This window comes from Taurulus bubalis (assembly GCF_910589615.1).
Source record: "Taurulus bubalis genome assembly, chromosome: 15".
Lineage (NCBI taxonomy): Eukaryota > Metazoa > Chordata > Actinopteri > Perciformes > Cottidae > Taurulus > Taurulus bubalis.
Window position 1 is genome coordinate 11,448,137 of NC_136603.1, and position 21,171 is coordinate 11,469,307.

The 21,171-nt window shown below is 42.1% G+C and overlaps 1 protein-coding gene across 1 annotated transcript in view; it reads left to right on the plus strand.

The window, feature by feature from the left end:
- The window catches only part of fmnl2a (formin-like 2a), a 46,687-nt gene that overhangs the window by 8,871 nt on the left and 16,645 nt on the right, over window positions 1-21,171 (plus strand). Inside the window, exons 2-6 of the mRNA XM_079230796.1 lie at window positions 6,383-6,466; window positions 10,133-10,213; window positions 14,625-14,701; window positions 17,563-17,646; window positions 18,435-18,590. Of these exons, the coding sequence (XP_079086922.1) occupies window positions 6,383-6,466; window positions 10,133-10,213; window positions 14,625-14,701; window positions 17,563-17,646; window positions 18,435-18,590 (482 nt within the window). The remainder of the gene's footprint in view (window positions 1-6,382; window positions 6,467-10,132; window positions 10,214-14,624; window positions 14,702-17,562; window positions 17,647-18,434; window positions 18,591-21,171) is intronic.

The following is a 21,171-nucleotide window of genomic DNA, read 5'->3' on the forward strand; positions in this document are numbered from 1 at the left end:
TTGTTTATCTCACCGATAAACAACTTTTCTGATTCATACTTTTTTTCACTTGAACTAGAACATGGACTCCACCTCAGTCCAGACACTTTCGCAACCTCGCAACATCTGGCCTGGCTGGAACTCATCTGTGTTCATGTATCACTTGTTTTGTTTGTACAACTTCCTGCTGCTCCAAACCATCTCCGTAAGGTTTTCGTTATTTGGATAATGTCCAACATGAAAGCCATCCTGTATCAAGCCAAAGTGTTTTACCCACAATGTAAACATTGCACCAGCCTTTTTGCAATGTACTGGGTGTTTGCAGCCAAGTAGCAATTTCTTGATGTCCCCCCCAAGATATATTAAACACAAGTTGAAACTGCAAAGCTTGGCTTTTCACCAACATATTAATATATTGGAAGTTGAATTTGATTCCTCCCATTTGCAGCTGCTGTATTCTGTGTGTATCTCCATTGGTTTCACTTTGTAATTAATAATGCACATTATGGTGTTGCATGTCGAGGCTCACTGAATGCATTTACAGAAAGTAGTTTGATGACCGTAGGGAAATGTGTTGAGAAAATAAGGCCAATGAGGTGATGTCTTTCCCCAAGAGTAGCTGTTGATGAGCTGCTGTTGGAGGATGCGAGGTTGACAGAAGTACAGAGCGATCATACTGTCTTCACACGAGGTAAATGAAGGGAATTTCATTGGAATGTGCTCGTAACGGGGGAAGATGATAGGCTATCCTCAAACATGTTAACTCACCGTTTAGTCGACAGGCATTCCAGAGAACAGCTTCACAAACAAACACTACTGTCCTGATGGAAGGGGCTGCTGAGCCTGAGCAGGGGGTCCTGCGGATTACAAAACTAATCTAAGAACAGACAGGGGACACCTGTGCCCTCAAAGAAACGCCAAGGATTACGGATCCACGCTGCGCTAATGAGGGGAGGACAGCTCGGTTTGGATAGCACAGGCCTCGGGGCGCCCTACTCCTTTCTCCCGTATGTAGGCACTTATCACTATGAAAATGATTTAGATTTGTATGTGTGAGCTGCAGGGCTCCTTCACCACCCTGCAGGGTAAACAAGAAGAGAAACGGTGACATATTGGTACATCTGTAGAGGTGTTTTACAACTCACAGGGTGGCCTGCAGAGCTAACCTCATCATAACTTGAAAACATAAATTTCCCCAGTGACGGATGAAGCAAGCATCGGGAGAGAACAGTATAGCATCCAGTCATTTCCGGAGTATTGAGCAATTTGAACATATTTGTCAAGACTAGTCAAAACATCTGACTGCAATAATGCAGTCAGATGTTTTCTTGTTGTGGCCTGTAGTTCTTTGTACGTAATGTTCATTTAAAAAAGACAGCGAGAGGTATCCAAGAATAGTAATACATTAGAGATTGGAACATTGTTTCGAGTGATGCAACTGGGTGTTGACAACAGGAAGAAATGTAATCTCTTGAGGTCATTAGTTATTGCCTAAAAGAGAGGAGAAAACATACTACTGGGCCTGCTGCTGACTCATTCTGAAAGATAGGACTTTTTTTCTGGTTGTGATGCAATAGCAGAGAAAAAGGTAGAGCTGGAAAAAAGAGGAGAGTGTGGGTGTGCCCCAAGGTCATTGTAGTCCAAGTCCCCAAGGACAAATCAACGCCTGCTCTGAAAGATATCTGAGAGGCGCTGCACTGTACACTTTTGTCTGTTTCTGTCTCTTGCTAATGTGTATAATACGTATATTCGAGAAGGGTAATGCAGTGAAGCATGGGCCTGTTTTCAATCACCTAAAATACTTTTCTTTGAAGGAGCTTTCTTGCCATGATAGGTTGGCTTTTAAATTGTGTTGGAACAAGAAGGCTATCTAATGGGGCATGAATCAGAAGCTGATTACCTCACTCACTCCCTTTCACCTCCATTTTTTTACTTTGCTTTATGTTGTCAACACACCACATTTATTGCAACTTCACTCTCCAAAATGAACTTGTGCACTCAAATAAAAGTTGATTTCATGTTCAAGAGCATTTGTAGAATCAAGTGCTGATGTGAAATCCAGGATGTGGAAGTTGACTAATCATCCACTTTGTTCAGTGTGCTAGAGATTTATTCCTGGAGTTTTCTTCCAATAAGTGCACACACTGTCTGCAAGAAGATGAGAGGCATAACCCTTCTGATAGGCCGCATTAGAGGAAAATTAAAGATCTGCAACATCAGCACGACAGCGATGTTAACTTGTGTTCAGCGACCCTAAGAATGTCCATTCGTATATCTATTACTCAATGCATGTGGAAGTCTTAAAAAAACTACGGTTCTTGCTTTCCTCCACGGTAAATGGAGATTCGTTCGCAAAAGAATTGATCGACAAATGTTATTCCGTTAAGACTTTTTTGCTTGTCCATGTAGTATGTACTGTTTGTTTGACCCGTTTGAAGGCTTGTTGTGAGCTGGTCTGGAACATGCATGTATAAGTGTGACTGTATTAGGTGTGTAACAGGTCTGTTTACACACCTACGCTTGTAAAATAATCCATTTAGACGTAGCGCTATTCAAATAGATAGTCAGACTACATCTTTTCACAGTAAGAGCACCCTTCCCAGGCCCTTCATGTGGGGTGTGTTTGCTTGTTTAGCCAGCTGTGCTGTGAAGGCTGTGCCTCCGCAGACCTCCTGGAAGGTAGTGGGTGGTTGGTCGGCTTTGAGCCGGCTGTCTATTTTTACTCTTTCTATGACTCAAGCTGCTGAATAAGAGGATGCATGCACACTAATAAGATCTGTCTATATTTCTCAGCCTTGTGGCCCGATGGGAGTTAAACATTGACATTTATTGATATCAGTAGCAGCTGCTAAAGTTAAACGACTGATTGTAGTATTTACACATTTCTGACTGGTCCAGTGTGGCATACTTTAGTTTAGCGGCTTTACCTTGTCAACCTGCTTGGGAGCAGAGAGCCAAAAAATGTAGCAGTCCACACGCTGTTTGTGTGACTGAACATCCACATGTTTACATGTAGAGTGGTGCTTTTTGGGTAATTGGTTGTCACTGATTTTACAATATGCACAGCGACTTACAGTAAAGTGCATCAAATGCTGAGTCTCTCTTTTTTTTTTTACGAGCATCATTTTGCCAAGATGTATTTGTAAAGCTCAGAGATGGCTGACACACACACACACACACAGACACAGACACACACATGCCTCGTACAAAGTCTACAGCAATAACTTATATGGCTTTTCATCCAGTTTATTATCCATGTCTTTGAAGATATATAGCCCTTCTTTGGCTGGGTGTCTTTGTAATTAACTTGTGAGGCTCTCCTTTACTCAGCAAGAGTTATGCACACTAAAACCAAAAAGGCTAGAAATACTGTTAAACTGGCAAGAAGGAAACTGATTATTTTGAATTTTTCCGATAAAATACTGCAACTGTAATTATCTGCCAATGATGCACTTATCAGATGATTTTGTTTACCTTTTTAATATATAAAGTTCAGAATCGATAAGAAATTAAATGCATAAGATGACTATCTATATATAATAATGTAGCTTTGTGTTGCAATCTGACATGTCCTGTGGAGTTTTCTGTTTGCATCGGGGGAGTCCCCCATGTGTGAGCCCCAAAACTGTCGCCTGGAGTGGTTTACAGTCCAATATTGGATTTATGTTTGAGCTCAAACACACAGTTGTTGTGTTTTCCAAAGAAATTACCTCACTAGCAGTACAGATGCGGGACAGCTGCTCTGGAGATAAAATGTCAGATTGGCAGAGAGGCTGGAGATGTTGAAACCCCACATTTCACATAAAGAGGGATGGTCATCCAGCAGAGTAAAATCCATGATTCCCCCATAGAGTTCAATACACACATTTACATTTGTCACACGTTTTTATATCAAACTGTAACTGTTTATTTTGCTTAAAATCCAGAATAGTGTGGTTGTAGACGTAGGGTAAATTGACCCCAGCCAGCTGAGTGCCTGTCACAGCTCATTAGCGTTGGGATGAAATGAAGGCTGGTAGAAGTGGTTCTTTGCTTTAGTTGGAGCCTCACCAAGCAGGAAGCCCGCAGCTCCATGCACCCACAGCGACTCAGCCAACCACCAGCCTGCAGAAGCACAGCACCTAAATCCAGCACCTACATCATTACCTCAAACCATTTGTCTCCAGGCCAACAGTTCTCCAATAGCCTAACACAACAACACTGAAGTCTAGAAATAACTTAATGATTTACCCTCCTTTTTAATTTGAGCTTGCAATCCATAAAATGTCTGTTTTTACTTTTCTGTGTAATATAGTGAGACTGTTAGTGGCTTTGTGTCATTAAATGTCACATTCTACTCAGGTGTCAGATTGTATTTTAATGTACTTAAGGAAGGAAAGTGGGTACTAACTCTAGTCATCTGGTTAGCGTCCAGACTGAGTCAATGGAGCCTCTCCAACTCCCGGTTCCGTTCAGTCAGCACAGCGGCAATCAGCCGGCCGGCAGCATCTGCTGAATACTAATGTAATTTCCTGCTCGCTCTCGTAGAAGAGAGTGGATGGGCTACACCCTTTGTTTGCCCCAAATACAACATAACTGCTGTGCTTTAAATTGTTGTTGATTCATCTATAAACATTGAAAGCAGATTGTACTCCTATATTGGGATTTGTATACATTTTGACGATTTTATTGGCAAACCTGTGGAGGAAATCAATTGTGCTACAATTGTGCTACTGCCTGAAGAACAACCGGATGTAATTATGGAAGAGACAGAACATGATTTAATGAACATAATGACATCATCAGTTAGCTAAAAAGTCTACAAACTTGGTTCACTTTATTACTATTGGCTTCCATTGTTATCAGTTAACTAATTTGTATGAATCTTCTCTTGACATTAGTCTTCTTTTTAGGAGCAATTAAGAAAGATGTGTACGAGCTCTATCCCTGCGCCTTCTTAGCTCTCGCTGTATTGATTTTCTTTTACGAATGCACTCTCTTAAAAGTGTGGATGATTGAATAGATCAATAGCCAAGCCTTATGATAGTATACAAAATGAAATACTTTTAAAACTCCACAGCAAGTTGGGGATCAGACCACTCTGTCAGTGACAGACAGTATCCTGCTATTACTTGATCATGGAAATATGCTGGATCCCAGGATTTTCCTCATCCATCTTCCTCACGCTCCCCCTGAAAGCGTTGCTGGAAAATCCAGCGAAGGAAAAGTGGAGTCTGAGCACTGAATGCACACTGATAAATGATCCAGCGCATCGAATGTGGAGAGGAAAAGAACCCCAAGCTGAGCAGTGCAGGATGGCCACGTTTCCCCTTTTTCCTACACTTTAGCAATGAAAACATTCTCACTAAAACAATGTATTTTAAACTGAAAACTGCCGACGACATGACTGTTTTTAGAGGAGCTCACACCCCCTATACGATTGTATGTTTTTAATGTATATTTTCTCTCTGGATTCTTTTGTCCGTATGAAGTGTTTGTTGGCTAACCAATCTCCAGCTGCGACACACGTTTTATATAAAAAAAAAAATTGCTGACATATATGTTTGTCCTGTGCTTTCCATGCTGTAGGTGGTACGATTTACGTGCCGGTTAATTGTTTCAAGCTTATTTTAATTCACATGAGGGCGGGGTGAATCATACAGGATAAAGAAATGAGTTGTGTAACACATGTTGGATGGGTCACATGGGTCAGATTAGATTTGTCCTGAACATCACATTTCTCAGGAAATCACTCTGAACATCATGAAAGAGGAATATAGTATTCATTATAATCAGAAAAAGGAGAAAAGTTTGGAAGTACAGCGCGGACAAACATTCGGACATCCTTAACTTCAAACCCACAATCAAATTTGGGAAGTCTGCTCATCTGACGGCTGTTGAGTGACGGCTGGATACATTGATGCTGTTTAGTGTGCCGGTGTCCAACTCAGTCGCCTGGTAGTCAAATTCAAAACGTTGACTCTGACAACAGAGCTTCGGTGTTGCTGCTCTACGTCTGTGCCACAATCTATCGCTCATTATGGAGACGCCTCCTTTTCCCAGCTGTGTTGTAATATTTCCTCTGTAGGTATTTTGGGATTGTCTCATTAGTAGCTTTTGTGTCAACCATATATTCTGTAACTGGGTTGTATAACATAGAATAAATTTATGTAAGATGTTTTAACCTGGAGGAGTTTGAATCCTTAACTGTAACGTGAAAAATAACGGCCAGATTGTCACGAGATTTGCTTTGTACATGCATCTCACTAATATTGGCAGACAATTATTTTGCATACCGTTCCCTCCTGTGTATGAGCTTAATTGTTTTTAGTTAATCTGGGATGTCAGTTTTTACCAGACTCATGTGACTGAAGCCGTTTCATTATCCACATCCAATTAACTCTGACCTTTTTCTCCCTTTCAGAACTCGATGAATCTTCCTCCAGACAAAGCGCGACTGTTGCGGCAGTATGACAACGAGAAGAAGTGGGAACTCATCTGCGATCAGGTGGGCATCAATCTCTCGTCTGTATGATATGGTGCAATGTAGTGCCGTGCAGGTCAATGTACCATAGCTGCATAATTACCACTCGGGGAAAAAAACATTTTGAAATTAATTAGGTTTAGGTTCACAGTTGTATGGCTTTAAAGTGGTGATTTATTACACTCCTCAGCCTTTGATACAGTTTAATCTCATATTACTACTGACTATGTAATCCACTGTGTGTCGTGACCACAGCACCCACGCTCCATTGCCTCGCCTTTTATTCTTTACACACTGCCCATGCTTCCCTGGTCAAGAGAGTAAAGCAACGCAGCAAGGCGCAAACATCAGTTCACCAGTTAAAGCACTCAGTCGGTTATTGGCGTCGGCTCTGCGTGTAGGAAATAACAGAGGGTGCACGTTGTGCAGCGAGCTGTGGTCTGAGTGCTCCACTCAGCCTGCAACCTCCATGCCAGAGAGTTTTTCTGCCTCGCTAAGCAGAGAAGAAAAACTGAGCCGAGATCAAGACCACCACCCACTCCAACTGTATTGATGGCCACTGACCCTGAAGGGAACGGTGCCAAAGAGAGCCCACCAGGCCGATGACCGGCAGTCAGAGATCCTTTTTCACTTTGAAGTGGACTCCATGTTCCTCTGTCAGACCTGAAGGGAAAATAGTTGGTTTCCCTGTCATTGTCAGTCTCCACAAACATTTCCCAGGGATTTTGTTGACTGGCATCTTGGTTTCTCACACTTTCTGAAGGAGAGCAACATGCAAGTTAAGTGTGTCCACGTCAATCAGTGTTATATATGCTTAAAATAAATACATCTACTGGTTGAGTGAAGTTTCCTAAATACACTGCATCATAAATAATTTGCTCATTCATAAAGTGCCAGAGAGAAGTTGACATTATAGTATAAGATAATTCATTTTTTTAACATGTTTTAACATAAACATTTCTCAAAAAGCCTATACCGTACTTATGACAGCACACACAGCCCTGGGAGGAAAGTACTTTCTGTGTCATAGCTACAGTCAATCTTTTTATGTAACCATGGCAACAGTGATGAAGGGAGTCAGAGAAGCAGAGATGACAGGTACATCCCCTCTGCAAAACAAGCCCTGCAAACTCAGCCAGAGGTTGATATATATTTTTCTGGCAATTATGGGGATTTATTAAACATGTAGGATGCCGATGATTAAGGTTAAAACATACAAATAAAGGGATGTTATGAACTCATCGCTGTCAAAATCTGAGACTCAAGCCTTTTCCAACCATCAAAATATGTTTTATAAGGTTCACAGTTCTTCATGCATGAATTGAAACCATCCTAAACAGTAAATGACAAACAACTACAGAGAAAGAAGTGTACCTCACCTCTCAAATATAACCCCAACCAGCTCCCCCAGACAAACTCTTTTACGGCCATATAGCATGTTAGAACCTGCTCGTATGTGGGTCTAAAAAACAGACGTTCTCTATGATTTAGTCTCTTGCTTCATGTATTTACTGCCCTCCATTCCTCACATTGCTTTGCATCCAACAGGACATATACAGCACTTGTCAGCTCATTTATTTCCCAGACTCACGGATAATTCTCTAGCAAAGAAACGTTCAAATAGGGCTTAGCTCTCTGTCTGCAAGCTCTGTTTCCTGACGCCACTGTTGTCTTTCCTGTTTTTCGGAGACAGACACACTCTGGCAGTGATACGTGTGATGTTTCTGAGAATACAGTGTAGTTTAGAGATTTGATCTGATCTCAGTATCTGTGTTCCGAGAGGGTGGCATAACGATGTGAACACTTTACAATACAAAAGCCTGATAGTGAACGCTACCTTTTATGAGTAGAGTTTTCAGAGAGGAGTTTTTATTTTTCAGCTGTATTGTTGTGGTGCTCTTGTGTTGGAATTCTGTTAGTTGGCATCCCTGATGGTATACAGAGGGAACATCTTCCAAATGAATATGCATTTTGTCGACTGAAAACCTCCTTCCCCCTCCTCAACAAGTCCATGGCCATTGGCTTTAAATGACCAAAGACCTTCTAGCAAATATCTTCTAACTCATGTAAAATGTAGGAAAAGACATGCCAGGTTGAAGGGACATTTTTGCACACACAATTGTGCTATTTCCCTTAAAGAGTGTAATTGCACATCACAAAAATAAAAATAAATAAAATAAAATATTGTTTTCAGAAAATTGCACACACATTTTCTCTGACCCCTGCATATATTTAAGGCTCAGTTTCCAGTTATGCCACTTTTCCCTCCGAAGATAGACTGTGCAGTGGATGGAGACAAAGGACGAGAGCAGAATAGGACATCCCAGATTATAATAAAAAATCCAGCCAACACCAAATTGTCAAGATGGCACAGAGAACTTTTTGATTTCAGGGCAGATAGTCTTTATTTCAGGTTAGGAGGTTCACCTCACTGTAAAACTCTGCATGGAGCTTTGAACCACACAATGTAGAAAAAATGCATCGACTCAGAAAACCACACAGTTAACGACTTTCCTTGAGCGGCTTAATGAAGGTGTGACTTCATGCAGCACTTTTCTTCTGATGTGCATCTGAGATCCTTGCATACGCTGGTGTTGCATTAAACAAACACAAATGGATGATATGTAACAGTATGTTGCCTCAGGCAGAAAGTGTCTTTTGTGTCTTTGCCCACATTATATGAAGAATGTAATTCCTAATTGGCATCCTCTCCAGTCTCTCTCTCTCTGGTGCAGTGTAATGGGATAAATACCTTAACAGAACCATTCATGCTTCTGTGGTGTGCCGCTCAGCCGGATACAAATACTGTTTCCCGCTCTACTCACCGATCCAAATCCAGTACTAATCTCTTGTATTTATATTTAGAGGACAAGCAAGAAGGGAATTGACCTAAAACCTGTTCCTGGCTGTGAACACAAGACATGCACGCACACAGCCCCCACATGTTTAGGCACAATCCCCAAGATAGGTTATGCGTTTCAGCATATTAAAACGTATCATGATCATTCACCGCAAGATCGTTCATCTCACGCAGTCACATCGGAAGAGTTCATCACCTTCCTGCTCATCTACTTCTCAGTCAGCTTCAGTCAGCTAAACAAAACTATTGATGTTTAGTTTGAATATTTTGCGGAATGGAAGAATGGAAAAGTCCTCTAATAAACATTACATTTGCAGTCCCAGGACAGTAGAACTGTTCACACGAGAGCTATTCTTAAATATAGTTTTCTGAGAAGCAAAGTATTGCTGATCTCCAGTCAGATCTGCGTCATAAAGGCGTGTCATGTCCAGAGAAGACAAGGATTATTGTTATTTTCTTTCCGCCTCTTAAAGTAAAACATAACCTAAGGTTCCCACCAATTGAAGGATGAGTCATGTTGACTGTAATTTACTTAAAGCCTGTTCAGTTTCAATCTGACAGCTTTACAACAGTTTGCCTTTTACTGGTGATGTGTAGGACTTGTGAGGGTGTGGTTTGTCTTATTCCGTTGTGTGTGGCCACATTGAATGAACAAAACGGTAAAAACAGAAAAACTGCATAACTGCCTGAAATTAAGCTAAATTCATAATTGTACAGTAAGTGTAATGTAATTATGACCTTGTTACTACAATTATTAAACTGTCACTCTACTGTCTTGTTTTCTTTTGCTCATCTCACTCTTTTTTTTCTTTTTTTCTTGTTTTTGACAGGAGCGATTCCAAGTGAAAAACCCGCCTCACGCGTACCTCCAAAAGCTGAGGAGTTATCTCGACCCAGCAGTCACAAGAAAGGTGAGTGCCCTTGCTAACACGCCATCCTTTTCCACTGCTGCAGCTTTTCCTTCCCCTCTGAAGCTCTACTATCGCTTGTCCAGGATATCCTTACAGCTGAGAAAAGATGGCTCACATGACTTCTGGGGCAGACAGCTTAGGAACTTAAGTTCACAGTCAACAGTGTGACTTGGTGAGAAAGAAGACAGTTGTTTATCTGGAACGCCCAGGATGGAGAAACCTCTGTCCAGTGGAAGTGTGATTAAAAAAGTAACTGAATCCCTACCGATCCCTTGTGGAGCGCTTCTGTGGCGGACAGCATGCTCTGAACTCTGAAAACTGAAAAACACACAATAAGGGAGGATAGAATTCTAGTTCTAGTTTGCTAGTTTCTGCATTGACATTATCTTGCAGCCAGGAGATAGAAGAAGTGTCGTACCTACATGATGAATATGTTCTTATGTCATCCGTTTCCCTGGCTGCTTAGAAGGGAGCAGTAAAGAGTAAGAGGAGGGGCTCAATGAAGCACAGTGCCAGCCGGCCTTCAGACTTTGCCAAAGTGAAGTCCTTTAGGCCTGCGAGCGCTGTGGGGGCAGTGCTGGGAGAGCAATCTCTGTGATAAACACATTAACCAATAGACTCTGCCAGCATAACAACAAATCGCTGAAAAATTCAATTGGCACTTAATATTTTACATCACAATATGCCAACTAGAGCAGCGTGAACAGCGCTTTAATGACATACATACTCCTGCTAATCGCAGTACACATGCAAACACAGAGCTGTTGACTTGCATTTCTCCTTCTTGATTTGGTAAGAAAATGCAAAAATGTGTTGTGCAGCCTATCTTGTGTGTGATATGGTTCAGAGCCTCTTTATTGATGTGCAGGACAGAGATTCTCAAATGGTGTCATCTCAGTTGGGGTGGTTTTGCCATGTTTATGTGGATAGATTGAGGAGTAAGTTTACTACATTCATGAAAAAAGGGCCTTTTCCCTGAGCAAAAATGTTGTATCCAAATATTCATAGTCAGCTATAACACCTGGACACCATGTGCTGCTGTGTGAGTTTATTGAGTAAGAGTACAAATGCAAACTAGACCAAACCACTCTAAACATTGACAGTTCTGATGCCGAAAGTCATGCATGAGAGATTACACACATATATCTGATAGAACCTGGAATCCAGAACAGACTTGACGCAGGTTGAAGCAGACAAAACCCTGTAAAGTATAAAGCGTGGTTAAAACAGTTTGTCCTGGCAATTGTCTCAAGGTTAAAGAAGCATGTGTGTTGACATGTGATTTGAATATCTAGGGTGGCTGAGAATAGAAGTAATCCTCTTCCCTGCTTCTACACCTACTGCTAAAGTCCTTTTTGAGCAAGGCACATCCAACTGCTCCATGGGAGATAGTTTGTGGCCGTCAGTATGTGGAACAAGACACGTTTCCTGTCTAAATTAGAGATTTGAGGTGGGTGCACTGGATATATGAATGCGTTTTGTGCAGTTGGGAATGTTTGGAGGTGTCCCATGTTACAAGAATCATTTGACATATTTGACTTCTCCCACGTGCGTCTATTAAATATGAAGCACCAGTAAGGAGGCTGTAGGATTAACTTAGCATAAAGACTGGAAACGGAGGGAAACGGCTAACCTTGCTCGATCCAAAGTAAAAAAAATCCTCCCAGCACCTCTAAAGAGCATTGCTTTGTATGTTATATCCATACATAAATGTGTAAAAACACAACACGTTTTGATCGCTTTAGGTAGTAGGTGGGTCTTTTTCATCGGTTTCCTCTAGTTTTCATTCTTCTCAGCTAACTCTTAGAATAAGTGTATTTTCCAAAACTCTTCCTTGAAGTAGATGGTGACCATGTTTGAAGCTCTCTGGATGTAAACACACAACATGTTCACGGCTGAAGGACTTTAGAGAGACTACACAACATTCACTGTTTGTCTACAAGAGCTGATCTTAACCACATCCCCCCTCTTGTTTTCATTTAACTCATCTGTGTCTGCATGACTAGCTGGTTGTTGGGTCTATATTAAACCACTCTAGATGGGGCAACATCTAAAAAGACATGCCCAAGCCTCTTTTTGTTTATCCTTCATCTCGTTTTCAGAAATACGTGTGTTTTGGAAAATCATCCTGGCGGGAATTGCCTCTGCCTAGTCCTGGCCTTGATCAAAGACTTGAAGCAGACAAGGAAACAGAAATTTCACGAGAGAGTAAAGTGAGAAGGGCAAATGAGAGGGAGGGGAGGGACAAGACTGAACAATAATGGTGAGGATTTAGAGGGCGAGAAAGAGATGGACAGAGAATGAGGGAGAGACAAAAAAAGAAGCGCGATAGAGTACGAAGGAAAAGAAAGAGTTATGGGCTACTTTCTACATTCCTGCTCCATCCCCCTTTTCTTCAAACTCAAAACAATTGCCACTTTGTGCCGCTGTGAGAGAGCTGGAGGTCATTGCCTCTGCTTTCCATAGGCAGGCTCCGGTGCATTCCTCTGGGCAGCTCCCAGCCAATAGGCAGCCAAGGAGGAAGAGCTGCAGTCCAACTAGTCCCCGAGAATGTATCAGCCATTGATTTGTTTCCAGGATGACCCCTCCTGAGCTCACACTCCCCAAAATCTCTCTTTTTCCCCCTCCCTCCTGTCCACACGGTCTCTCTTCTCTCACTTTCCCCTTTCAGTGCTCCCTCCCTGTCTTCTTCTTCTTCTTCTTCTTCTTCTTCTTCTTCTTCTTCTTCTTCTTCTTTCCCTTCATGCCATCCTCACGGCTCCTCTCTCTTCCTGCTCGTTCTGTGTTGCAGCTGGTAGTACTTAAAAAGTGTGGCGTGTAGGGCGTTTGGAAGAAGAAGAAGAAGAAGAAGAAGAAGAAGAAGACGAAGAAGACGAAGACGACCACCACCACCCCCCCCCCCCCCCCCCCCCTTTGGGAGCCTGCGCAATATGCTTTGCTTTCCACACAAAGGGCTCCTCCCTAATAAAAACACTCTGTTTCTCATCTCCTCATGTGCCAAACACACACCGCCCAAAGACACCGCAGACTGGAGAGAGACCCTCGCTATGGGAACAGCTCTCTTCTCCGTGGATGTTAATAATAGGCCAACACGGGGCTGAGCTGTTTCCTCCCTCTCACCAGCGCATCATGGAAAGTGACCAGGCCCTCCAACTCTGGGTGGATACTGGGACCGCTCCTCTTCTTTTGACTGTCGCTAGAAAAATCTAAACCCTTTTTTTTATGTTGATGTTGTTGCATGATTAGAGCGAGTCGAGACAATTATTTTCCAGATTTGCCGGTTAATGGCCCAGTCTATTAAATGTCCGAAAATAGTCAAATTCCATCCCAGTTTTCATGAATCCGGGTGACATCTTCAAATGTCTGTTTTGTCTGACCAAAACTCAAATATATTCAATTTCACAATGACATAACACAAAGAAAAGCTGAACCGTTGTAATTGAGGACTTTTGGGCATTTTTGCTTAAAAAAATGACTATTAATTTTGAAATAGTGCTCAAGATAAATTTTCAGTTGATCAACTTCTTGGCCTAGCGCTCAATAATGTTTTACACTGAAGACAGAAATAGTTAAACATTTTTTATATTAAATAAATCCTTACTTTATTGTTATATTTTCCCATAAAACATATAGGACAGTTCATTTGTTTGATTGACAGAGGAACATTTTAGATGAACTCTCCTCTCTTATACAACAGTTTAAATCCCTCATCAGGGATTCCTCTCCCGTTTGATCCCCACCGATCGGTCACTCTGCTCGTCTTGTTGCTGCGGTTGTGTCACCGCATGAAGGCCCTGTTTGGTCTTTCTATCAGAAAGCTAAACCAGCTCATGTTCTGTTGTTCAGTTCATACCTTCATGCTGTCGCTCACACACGTTCACTCTTGCAGCGGTAGCCACAGTAACAGGATAGAGAGAGAGTGTGTGTGTGTGTGTGTGTGTGTGTGTGTGTGTGTGTGTGTGTGTGTGTGTGTGTGTGGCTGGCTGGCTGGCTGCTGGTAGGGCTTGAGAGGTAACCAATTAGGTTACTTGATTTTATCACAGTGCTACCAGGAGGGATTACTACCATATAAAGAACCAATGTGAGCAAACAAGATAACAGGAACTCCATATTCACAGTTTCCAATGAGTCAGCTCTCCTTCTCGGTTAGCCTGTTGAATGAGTCCTGGCAAGTAAAATGCCCACTTAAAAATCTTAAGAGAACAATCCCAACTCTTTATTTTGTAATCGGAGCACGGCTTGCCGGCTTTCACATTTGAATGTCACTGTGGTTGTGTCTGTTTTGTCTGACCTTTTCGTCAGAAAAAGGTTTCTCCAGCCAAAACATCGCTGGGTTTCCACTCGATGATTTACTATTCTTACTGCTATGATGAAATATTAACCCCTCTCCCTCCCTTTTTTCCTTCCACAGAAATTCAGACGGAGAGTTCAGGAGTCCACTCAAGTCCTGAGAGAACTGGAAATTTCGTTGCGGACCAATCACATAGGGTGAGTCATTCTGGGATTGTGTGAAGTGTTGAATATCCTGGACCTGGTTATATTAGATTCAGGGGGAAAAGTCTGACATTCCAGACACCCGGAGACGCAGACGTTGACACTAACCACCACCATCCCCCATTCTCCTCACTGCTCCGGCTTAATATTACACAGAAAGCCATGTGGCGATGGTGAAAAGATGAATCGATTGATTGTTTTATGCGGCTGACATGTGAACGGCCTGGGGAAGGAAAATAAATGTTTCTTGTTGCCCAACTTGACTTCAGTGTTTCAGCCTGCCGGCCTAAACTGGCCTTATTGTAGATGGGACTGAAGAGATGAGCGTCACACAATGTCTCCGTGTTTTGTGTTGCTGAAGATCCCAGAGCCTGTCTCCGTGATTACAGACCCTGATAGTTAAAGACTGATGGATTAGTCAACATTACGATTGAGGTCTAATGCATTCTGGGATCTGTAGGACCCAGGTCCCTTATTTATGAAGGAAGCTTTTAAACAAATAAAGGTACACTACAACGATAGAACATCATTTTATTCCATGTTATGGGTAATCAAAGAATGGCAGTCCACTCGGTCCATTTGGGAGTTTGACTTTGTTGTGCAATGCTCTTTTAACTACATATTTTCAAAGTTGATGAATCTGAATCTAAATTTAAAATTGTAATAATCACACACATACATGAAACCCATCCCAATGCAGGCGGGCTGCTGTAACAGTGTCTCTCTCTCAAGGACACGAGGCATCAAACCACTGAGCAACAGACGGCTCCATTCTGTGTGCACAGCTAGCGTATGCATGACTCAAGCACAACACTGTGCATACATGAGGCCCAGGATCCTTTGGTAGGAATGAGGATGGGGTCTAGCAGCTGGTGTTGAAGGTGGGCGGTCACAAGAGACATGGAGACCCTGACTAGGACAGGAAGAGGCCGCCACGACGAGCGTCCTCTGGCCACAGATTGTTGGGACGACAAAGACACAGAGATGCTTACATCTTTTGCGCTGCTTACACAACCATCACCAGACCTCTAATACGCATTCAAGTAATCTAGACCTCTCCTCTTAATCCCTCCGTTTCTCTCTCTTTCCTCCCTCCCACATACACACACATTACTGGACCTCAATTTGCCCACTTCAGTGACTCTCACACAAATCATCCCATGTTCCTGACAACATCGGCTCTCACACGCCTACACACTGTTTACACACACACACTGATCAGATTCTGCTTCTCAAACCAAAGTAAACTCCGACCACAGCCAGAGACGATGTCCATCTGGCGAACCAGTGGAGGCATTGTTGACATGGATTAATTCCTTTCAGAGACCGTATGTTGGTAAACTAGATTACATAAATAATCTACCTAATCTAGATTAGACAAAGCATTACCATAATGGCAGAGGGACAGGGAGAGAGATTGAGATAGTAGAGGGAGGGGGTGGCGAGGGAGCAAGATGTCACCCACTCAGACAGTGAATAGTTGCTGCTTCTTTTCAGAGGTGAAATAGAGAAATATATCTCCCATGTAGGCTGTGTATAATGGGTAGCTTGTTCCTGTATGAGCGCTGTTGAAGATTACCCCATCTCCCTGCCTGCCTGCTCCTCACATGTTGCTCAGTGCTCATCAGCATGTGGTGAATGGGAGGATTGTTAGTTAGTGTCCTGCGGTAATGATTACCATGTGGCCCGACAAGCCCTTTTTTAAAACACGACGGGCCCCACCAGGCACCTCTTTACTGGACGCTCTCGTTAGTCTTACTCGCTCCCATGCAGTCAAACCACAGGGGAGCTAATAAAGAAGCAGCTAGTGGACTTTTAAAGCAGTTTAACTGTACATCTTCATCAGCACAGTACCACTCAAAAGCCTGCCTGCGTGTTATTAAGTTTATGCCCTGTACATTTATCTAATCATCAGTGAAAAGCAACTTCAGAGAAGCGATTTAAAACATATATTTTCTGTGACTCAGCTCGCATTGCTTATAAATATGGAAGGAAGAACAGCACATGTCAAAGGTTGCGGGAGCTTTCCCAGTGAAAACCTGGGCTTTTTTGTGCAGAATAAAAAATGAAAGCATGCCCAGTGCTGAATGGCTGGTCCACTTCAGTGCCTGTAAGGAAGGTGTGAATGGGCTTTGGATCGGTCTGGGTGCTCGTAGGGAAAGAAACGGAGAAAACAGGCACACTCAATGATGAGACTCAGTATATGTGTGTGGATGCCTGTGCTTTGGCAAACACATGCGTGGATATGTTTGCTGCTTTGAGCCACAAAGCTTTGAAGTCTGTCAAACGGGTCATTCCAATTCTTCTTGGCAAAGGGAGGTAGACACCAAGGGAGAGAGGGTGAACGCTCTGCAAACATCTGTGTAGCAAGGTCATGTATGGTCAAAGCCTGCATAGAATATTATTAAACACTGTAAACTATACATAATGCGAATCTCAAAAATATCTTAATGTCATTGTAGCCAAGTCATTTTCCAGATCTAGGACCAAATACATTTTTTGTGAAGTTTGTGTTGATATCGTTTTTTATTGTGATTCTGAGGCGTGTCAATTACAATGTTATGTTAAACATTAATTATGAAGCATCCAGATAAGAGACAAAAGAACATGAAATTCTTCAAGTTTGTCTGTCAAAACACGTTTAGTTGTTGTTTCCAGACTCAGAGATTTTTAGCTGTGATTATCCCAAAGGAGTTAAGTTTTTCTTGAAAACAATTTAACTCAGAAACTCACAATATTATAAAAGCTGTTTGTGGTTGTAGCTGCTGATAAAGTATATTTGAACGTGTGCTCTTTCTAGAAATGATTTCGATAAGCGTCTGTGTGCTGATGAACTTTTGTCCGTCTCTCTTCAGGTGGGTGAGAGAATTCTTAAATGAGGAGAACAAAGGTCTGGACGTGCTGGTGGAGTATCTTTCTTTTGCACAGTATGCCGTCACGTAAGTTATTCTCCGTTCTTTCTCTCTATATCACTATACTCTATACGTAGAATTGACAAGCAGCATAATGCTGCTATTCTGCACAGCCGCTGATGCATCACCACTGCTGCTGACACATTGGCACTGTGTATTATACCAACCATAGGCTTCTATTCATAGATTGATGGTGTGATTATTAGTCAGTCACAAGGTCCTTGTTCTGGGCCAAACAGCCACACAGTTAAATTTTTAATTCACCCTCCCCGCTTCACCATAAGTTATTATGGTCTGTCCACATTATGAATGGTTAGCCGTAAAAGTGTGTTTACCCTCGGTACCACCTCAGCAGCATATAGAGTCATGAAAACGACCAGTTTAAAAGCTGAAATAGATCAAAAGGTATGCCATAACTACCAGCTTTTTCCAAGGTTTCTGCCAAGTAAAATACAACATGAGACTTTTTCTTTACCTGTCCAAACCAAAAACCTCAAATGTTAGCGGTAGCAGCAACACATTTTCACCTCTGCCAGCACTCATTAATTCAAGCTCGTACCAATTATAAGAGATGCAGTATGAGGGATATTGACTTAGCTTTTTTATCTTGACCCTATTTTCTCATGATTTCATGTGTTAAGTAACTAACTGAGGATCTTTGAAAATGTTATGTGTATAAAAGCCTCAGATAATTGTATTTACATTGTTGTTGTTTTTATTGCATTGTTCACAAATACTTATACTGGCTTCAGAAATTCACTATAGGGTCGAATGGCAAGTTTCTCATTGTATGTCTTGTTTACGTGGTGCCACAGGTTTGATGGAGACTGTGAGGAGAACAAGCCAGAGGCTGCTATGGATAAGTCTAAGCCCTGGAGCCGCTCTATAGAAGACCTGCATGGAGGAGGCACCCTGCCGTCTTCCATTACTGGGAACAGCCTCACACGTGCTGGCCGACATTCCACGATACGGTATAATACACACACACACACACACACACACACACACACACACACACACACACACACACACACACACACACACACACAGATGGTTAAGAAGATTCACCACTAACCAATGTGTGTTTCTGTGATTTGTAAGTGTTTACAGCTAACTTTGCCTTTCAGGGTTATTTTCTTCCCCCTAGTTACCTAGTGTTCAGCCAGGGCAATGCGGTTGTATTGTGATTATTTTGAGAAGTCACACTTTTCATATGATGCCCCTTTTATAAAGTCATGAGGTCTGTAAGACTTTAAATAGCTTAAGACACATTTCTGCAGCAGGAGGCCAAAAGCCTGTGTGGACCTTTAGGATTGGTCTGGTTTCGCACACGGTTGTGACGCATAATTGACAACAGTTTTTCATGTGACAGACAATGAGGCAGAACAACAAACTTTTTTATGGACCAAATCAGTTTTGTTTTTATTAACACCAAACCAAATCCTATGCACAGTGGACTTCATTCATAAAGCCATGCTAATATATGCTCTGAAGCGCAAATCCCATTCGGTTGTGCATTATTTCTCTAATCCGCCCTGTCGTTCCATTGATGTTTTGGTGCAGCACTCGCCCTGACTTCTGTGACTTATAATGTGTTCTAGCTTGAACTCTACACAAAGAGCACCATTGATTTAAGGAGGCACATGTCTCTTTGATATTTTCCTTGCATGATAATCAAGTCTGTTGTTTTCTATCGCCTCTTGTCTCAAAAGTACTTAAAATAACATGTGAAATAAATTAACGTAGCATACTAACATGTTCTGTTTATCTCTTTTAATTCAAGTTTGCGATGAATCATAACCAGTCATAGTTATAAAAGATGTATCCGGTTCACAAAGCCACACCTAGTACCCTGTTAAACTACCTCTTCAATTTTGTAATATCCAACGATCATCAGACAATCAGGGCTTGATCAATCCTTATTTCCATTTATTTAATCTGTGACTCATTGACGGATATTTCTTTGGCACGCCTGTAATATCAATATTGCCCCATAACTGACGTTCACTATACATCTGCCTCCTCCAGATGTACCGGTGTATCATCAGCATGTAGAGTGTGTCAAACAGGTCAGAGTGTCTTCTGACTGTCTCCTCTGCTCTGTCCTGGTGTCCCTCCATAGTCATCTGCTCCTCTGTCTGCCAGTCTTCGACAGCAGGCAGGTCTCGGGTCTCTCACTTTGCTGGCTCACAGTGAGCTTTCTACAGCTTTAGCCCTGCATCCCTGCTCCCTCCCAAGACACACACACACACACACACACACACACACACGCACACACAGACAATCCCCCTGCCTCATTGTATTTTATACCGCCCTGCTAGCGCTGCCCAGTTTATTTGTCCCGCTGTCTGTGTCGGGGATGTGAATTATTTGTACTGCCAGCCTCCCCTCCCGCGCTGGAGACGGAGTTCTCCTTTCCTTGGAGCAAATGTTTTTTCTGCACTCATTGTTCTTGTCTGTGCCTGTGTGCTGCTTGTGTGGCTCCCTAAATGCCAGTCTGTGAAGAAGCTAGCCTAGTTTCGACAAAAGCTCTGTAAAAGCGAGGGTTTTTACTCTGCTTAGCAGCCTCCAAACATCTTCTGTATTTTGGATACACTATCTGTTTTCCTGCTTGATAAGAGATGTCACTCTAATTATGAAGCATTGGCTCTGGTGCTATACATTCTTAAATGTCCATTATACAGAATATTTGCCCTTTTTATGTGTTTATCTTTAGATTAGCTTGAAGTTAGAATAATGTGAATTCAATAACTGCAAACAACCTGGTGTCAAAATACGATTTGTATGTGTCTTCTTCAAACTGCCATCTTGAAGGACACCAAGCACGCTGAGCTGTCCAAAGTGCTCTCAAATTAGACGGTATGGAGTTTGCTAGGAATGTGTAGCTGTGTTAGACCTGTATCTTATAGTTATACTGTAGTTATAGTTGTAGTGTTTGATGTTGTTCTGTGTTTTTTTTAGAACATGTTCTGTTGTTTGTGGTCGTGCCATTTTGAGAAAATGCGCAGGATCTTTTAGTTTTTCATGTTTTGTAACTAGGGCGTAAGATTCTGGACGGCTCAGAACTTTCTCCGGCCTGATGAAAATAAATCTGTCCACAGCATCTCTCACCTCTTTTCTTCCTCCAGTTGTGGATGCCTTGTTTCCTCCGAGTCATATTTGATTCAGTGTGTTGTGTTGTATAAGTTGAGTAACTTCAGACGAGTCAAAGCAGGTCAATGTATTACATTTTGCTGGTATTATGTAATGCTTTATCATAACCTTGGTTTGAGATTAAGCAACACTTTTACTCATGTCCTCCTTCTGGTGCCACGCCTCAAGTTGGATGTTGATTACCTGGTAGAAGAAACCTGGATGAACTCCTATTTAGGATGTTTGCTTCTTTGAGAGGCCGTAGCAGCATGTCCTCTGAATTGACTGCAATTACGTCAGCGAACTTGTTTTACACCCGGCTAGTACCACATCCTGCTGAACACATGTAGAATGCCCATAATTACAACGATTGCATACATGTCGGACACACACAACAATTTCAAGGCATGAGTTACTGTT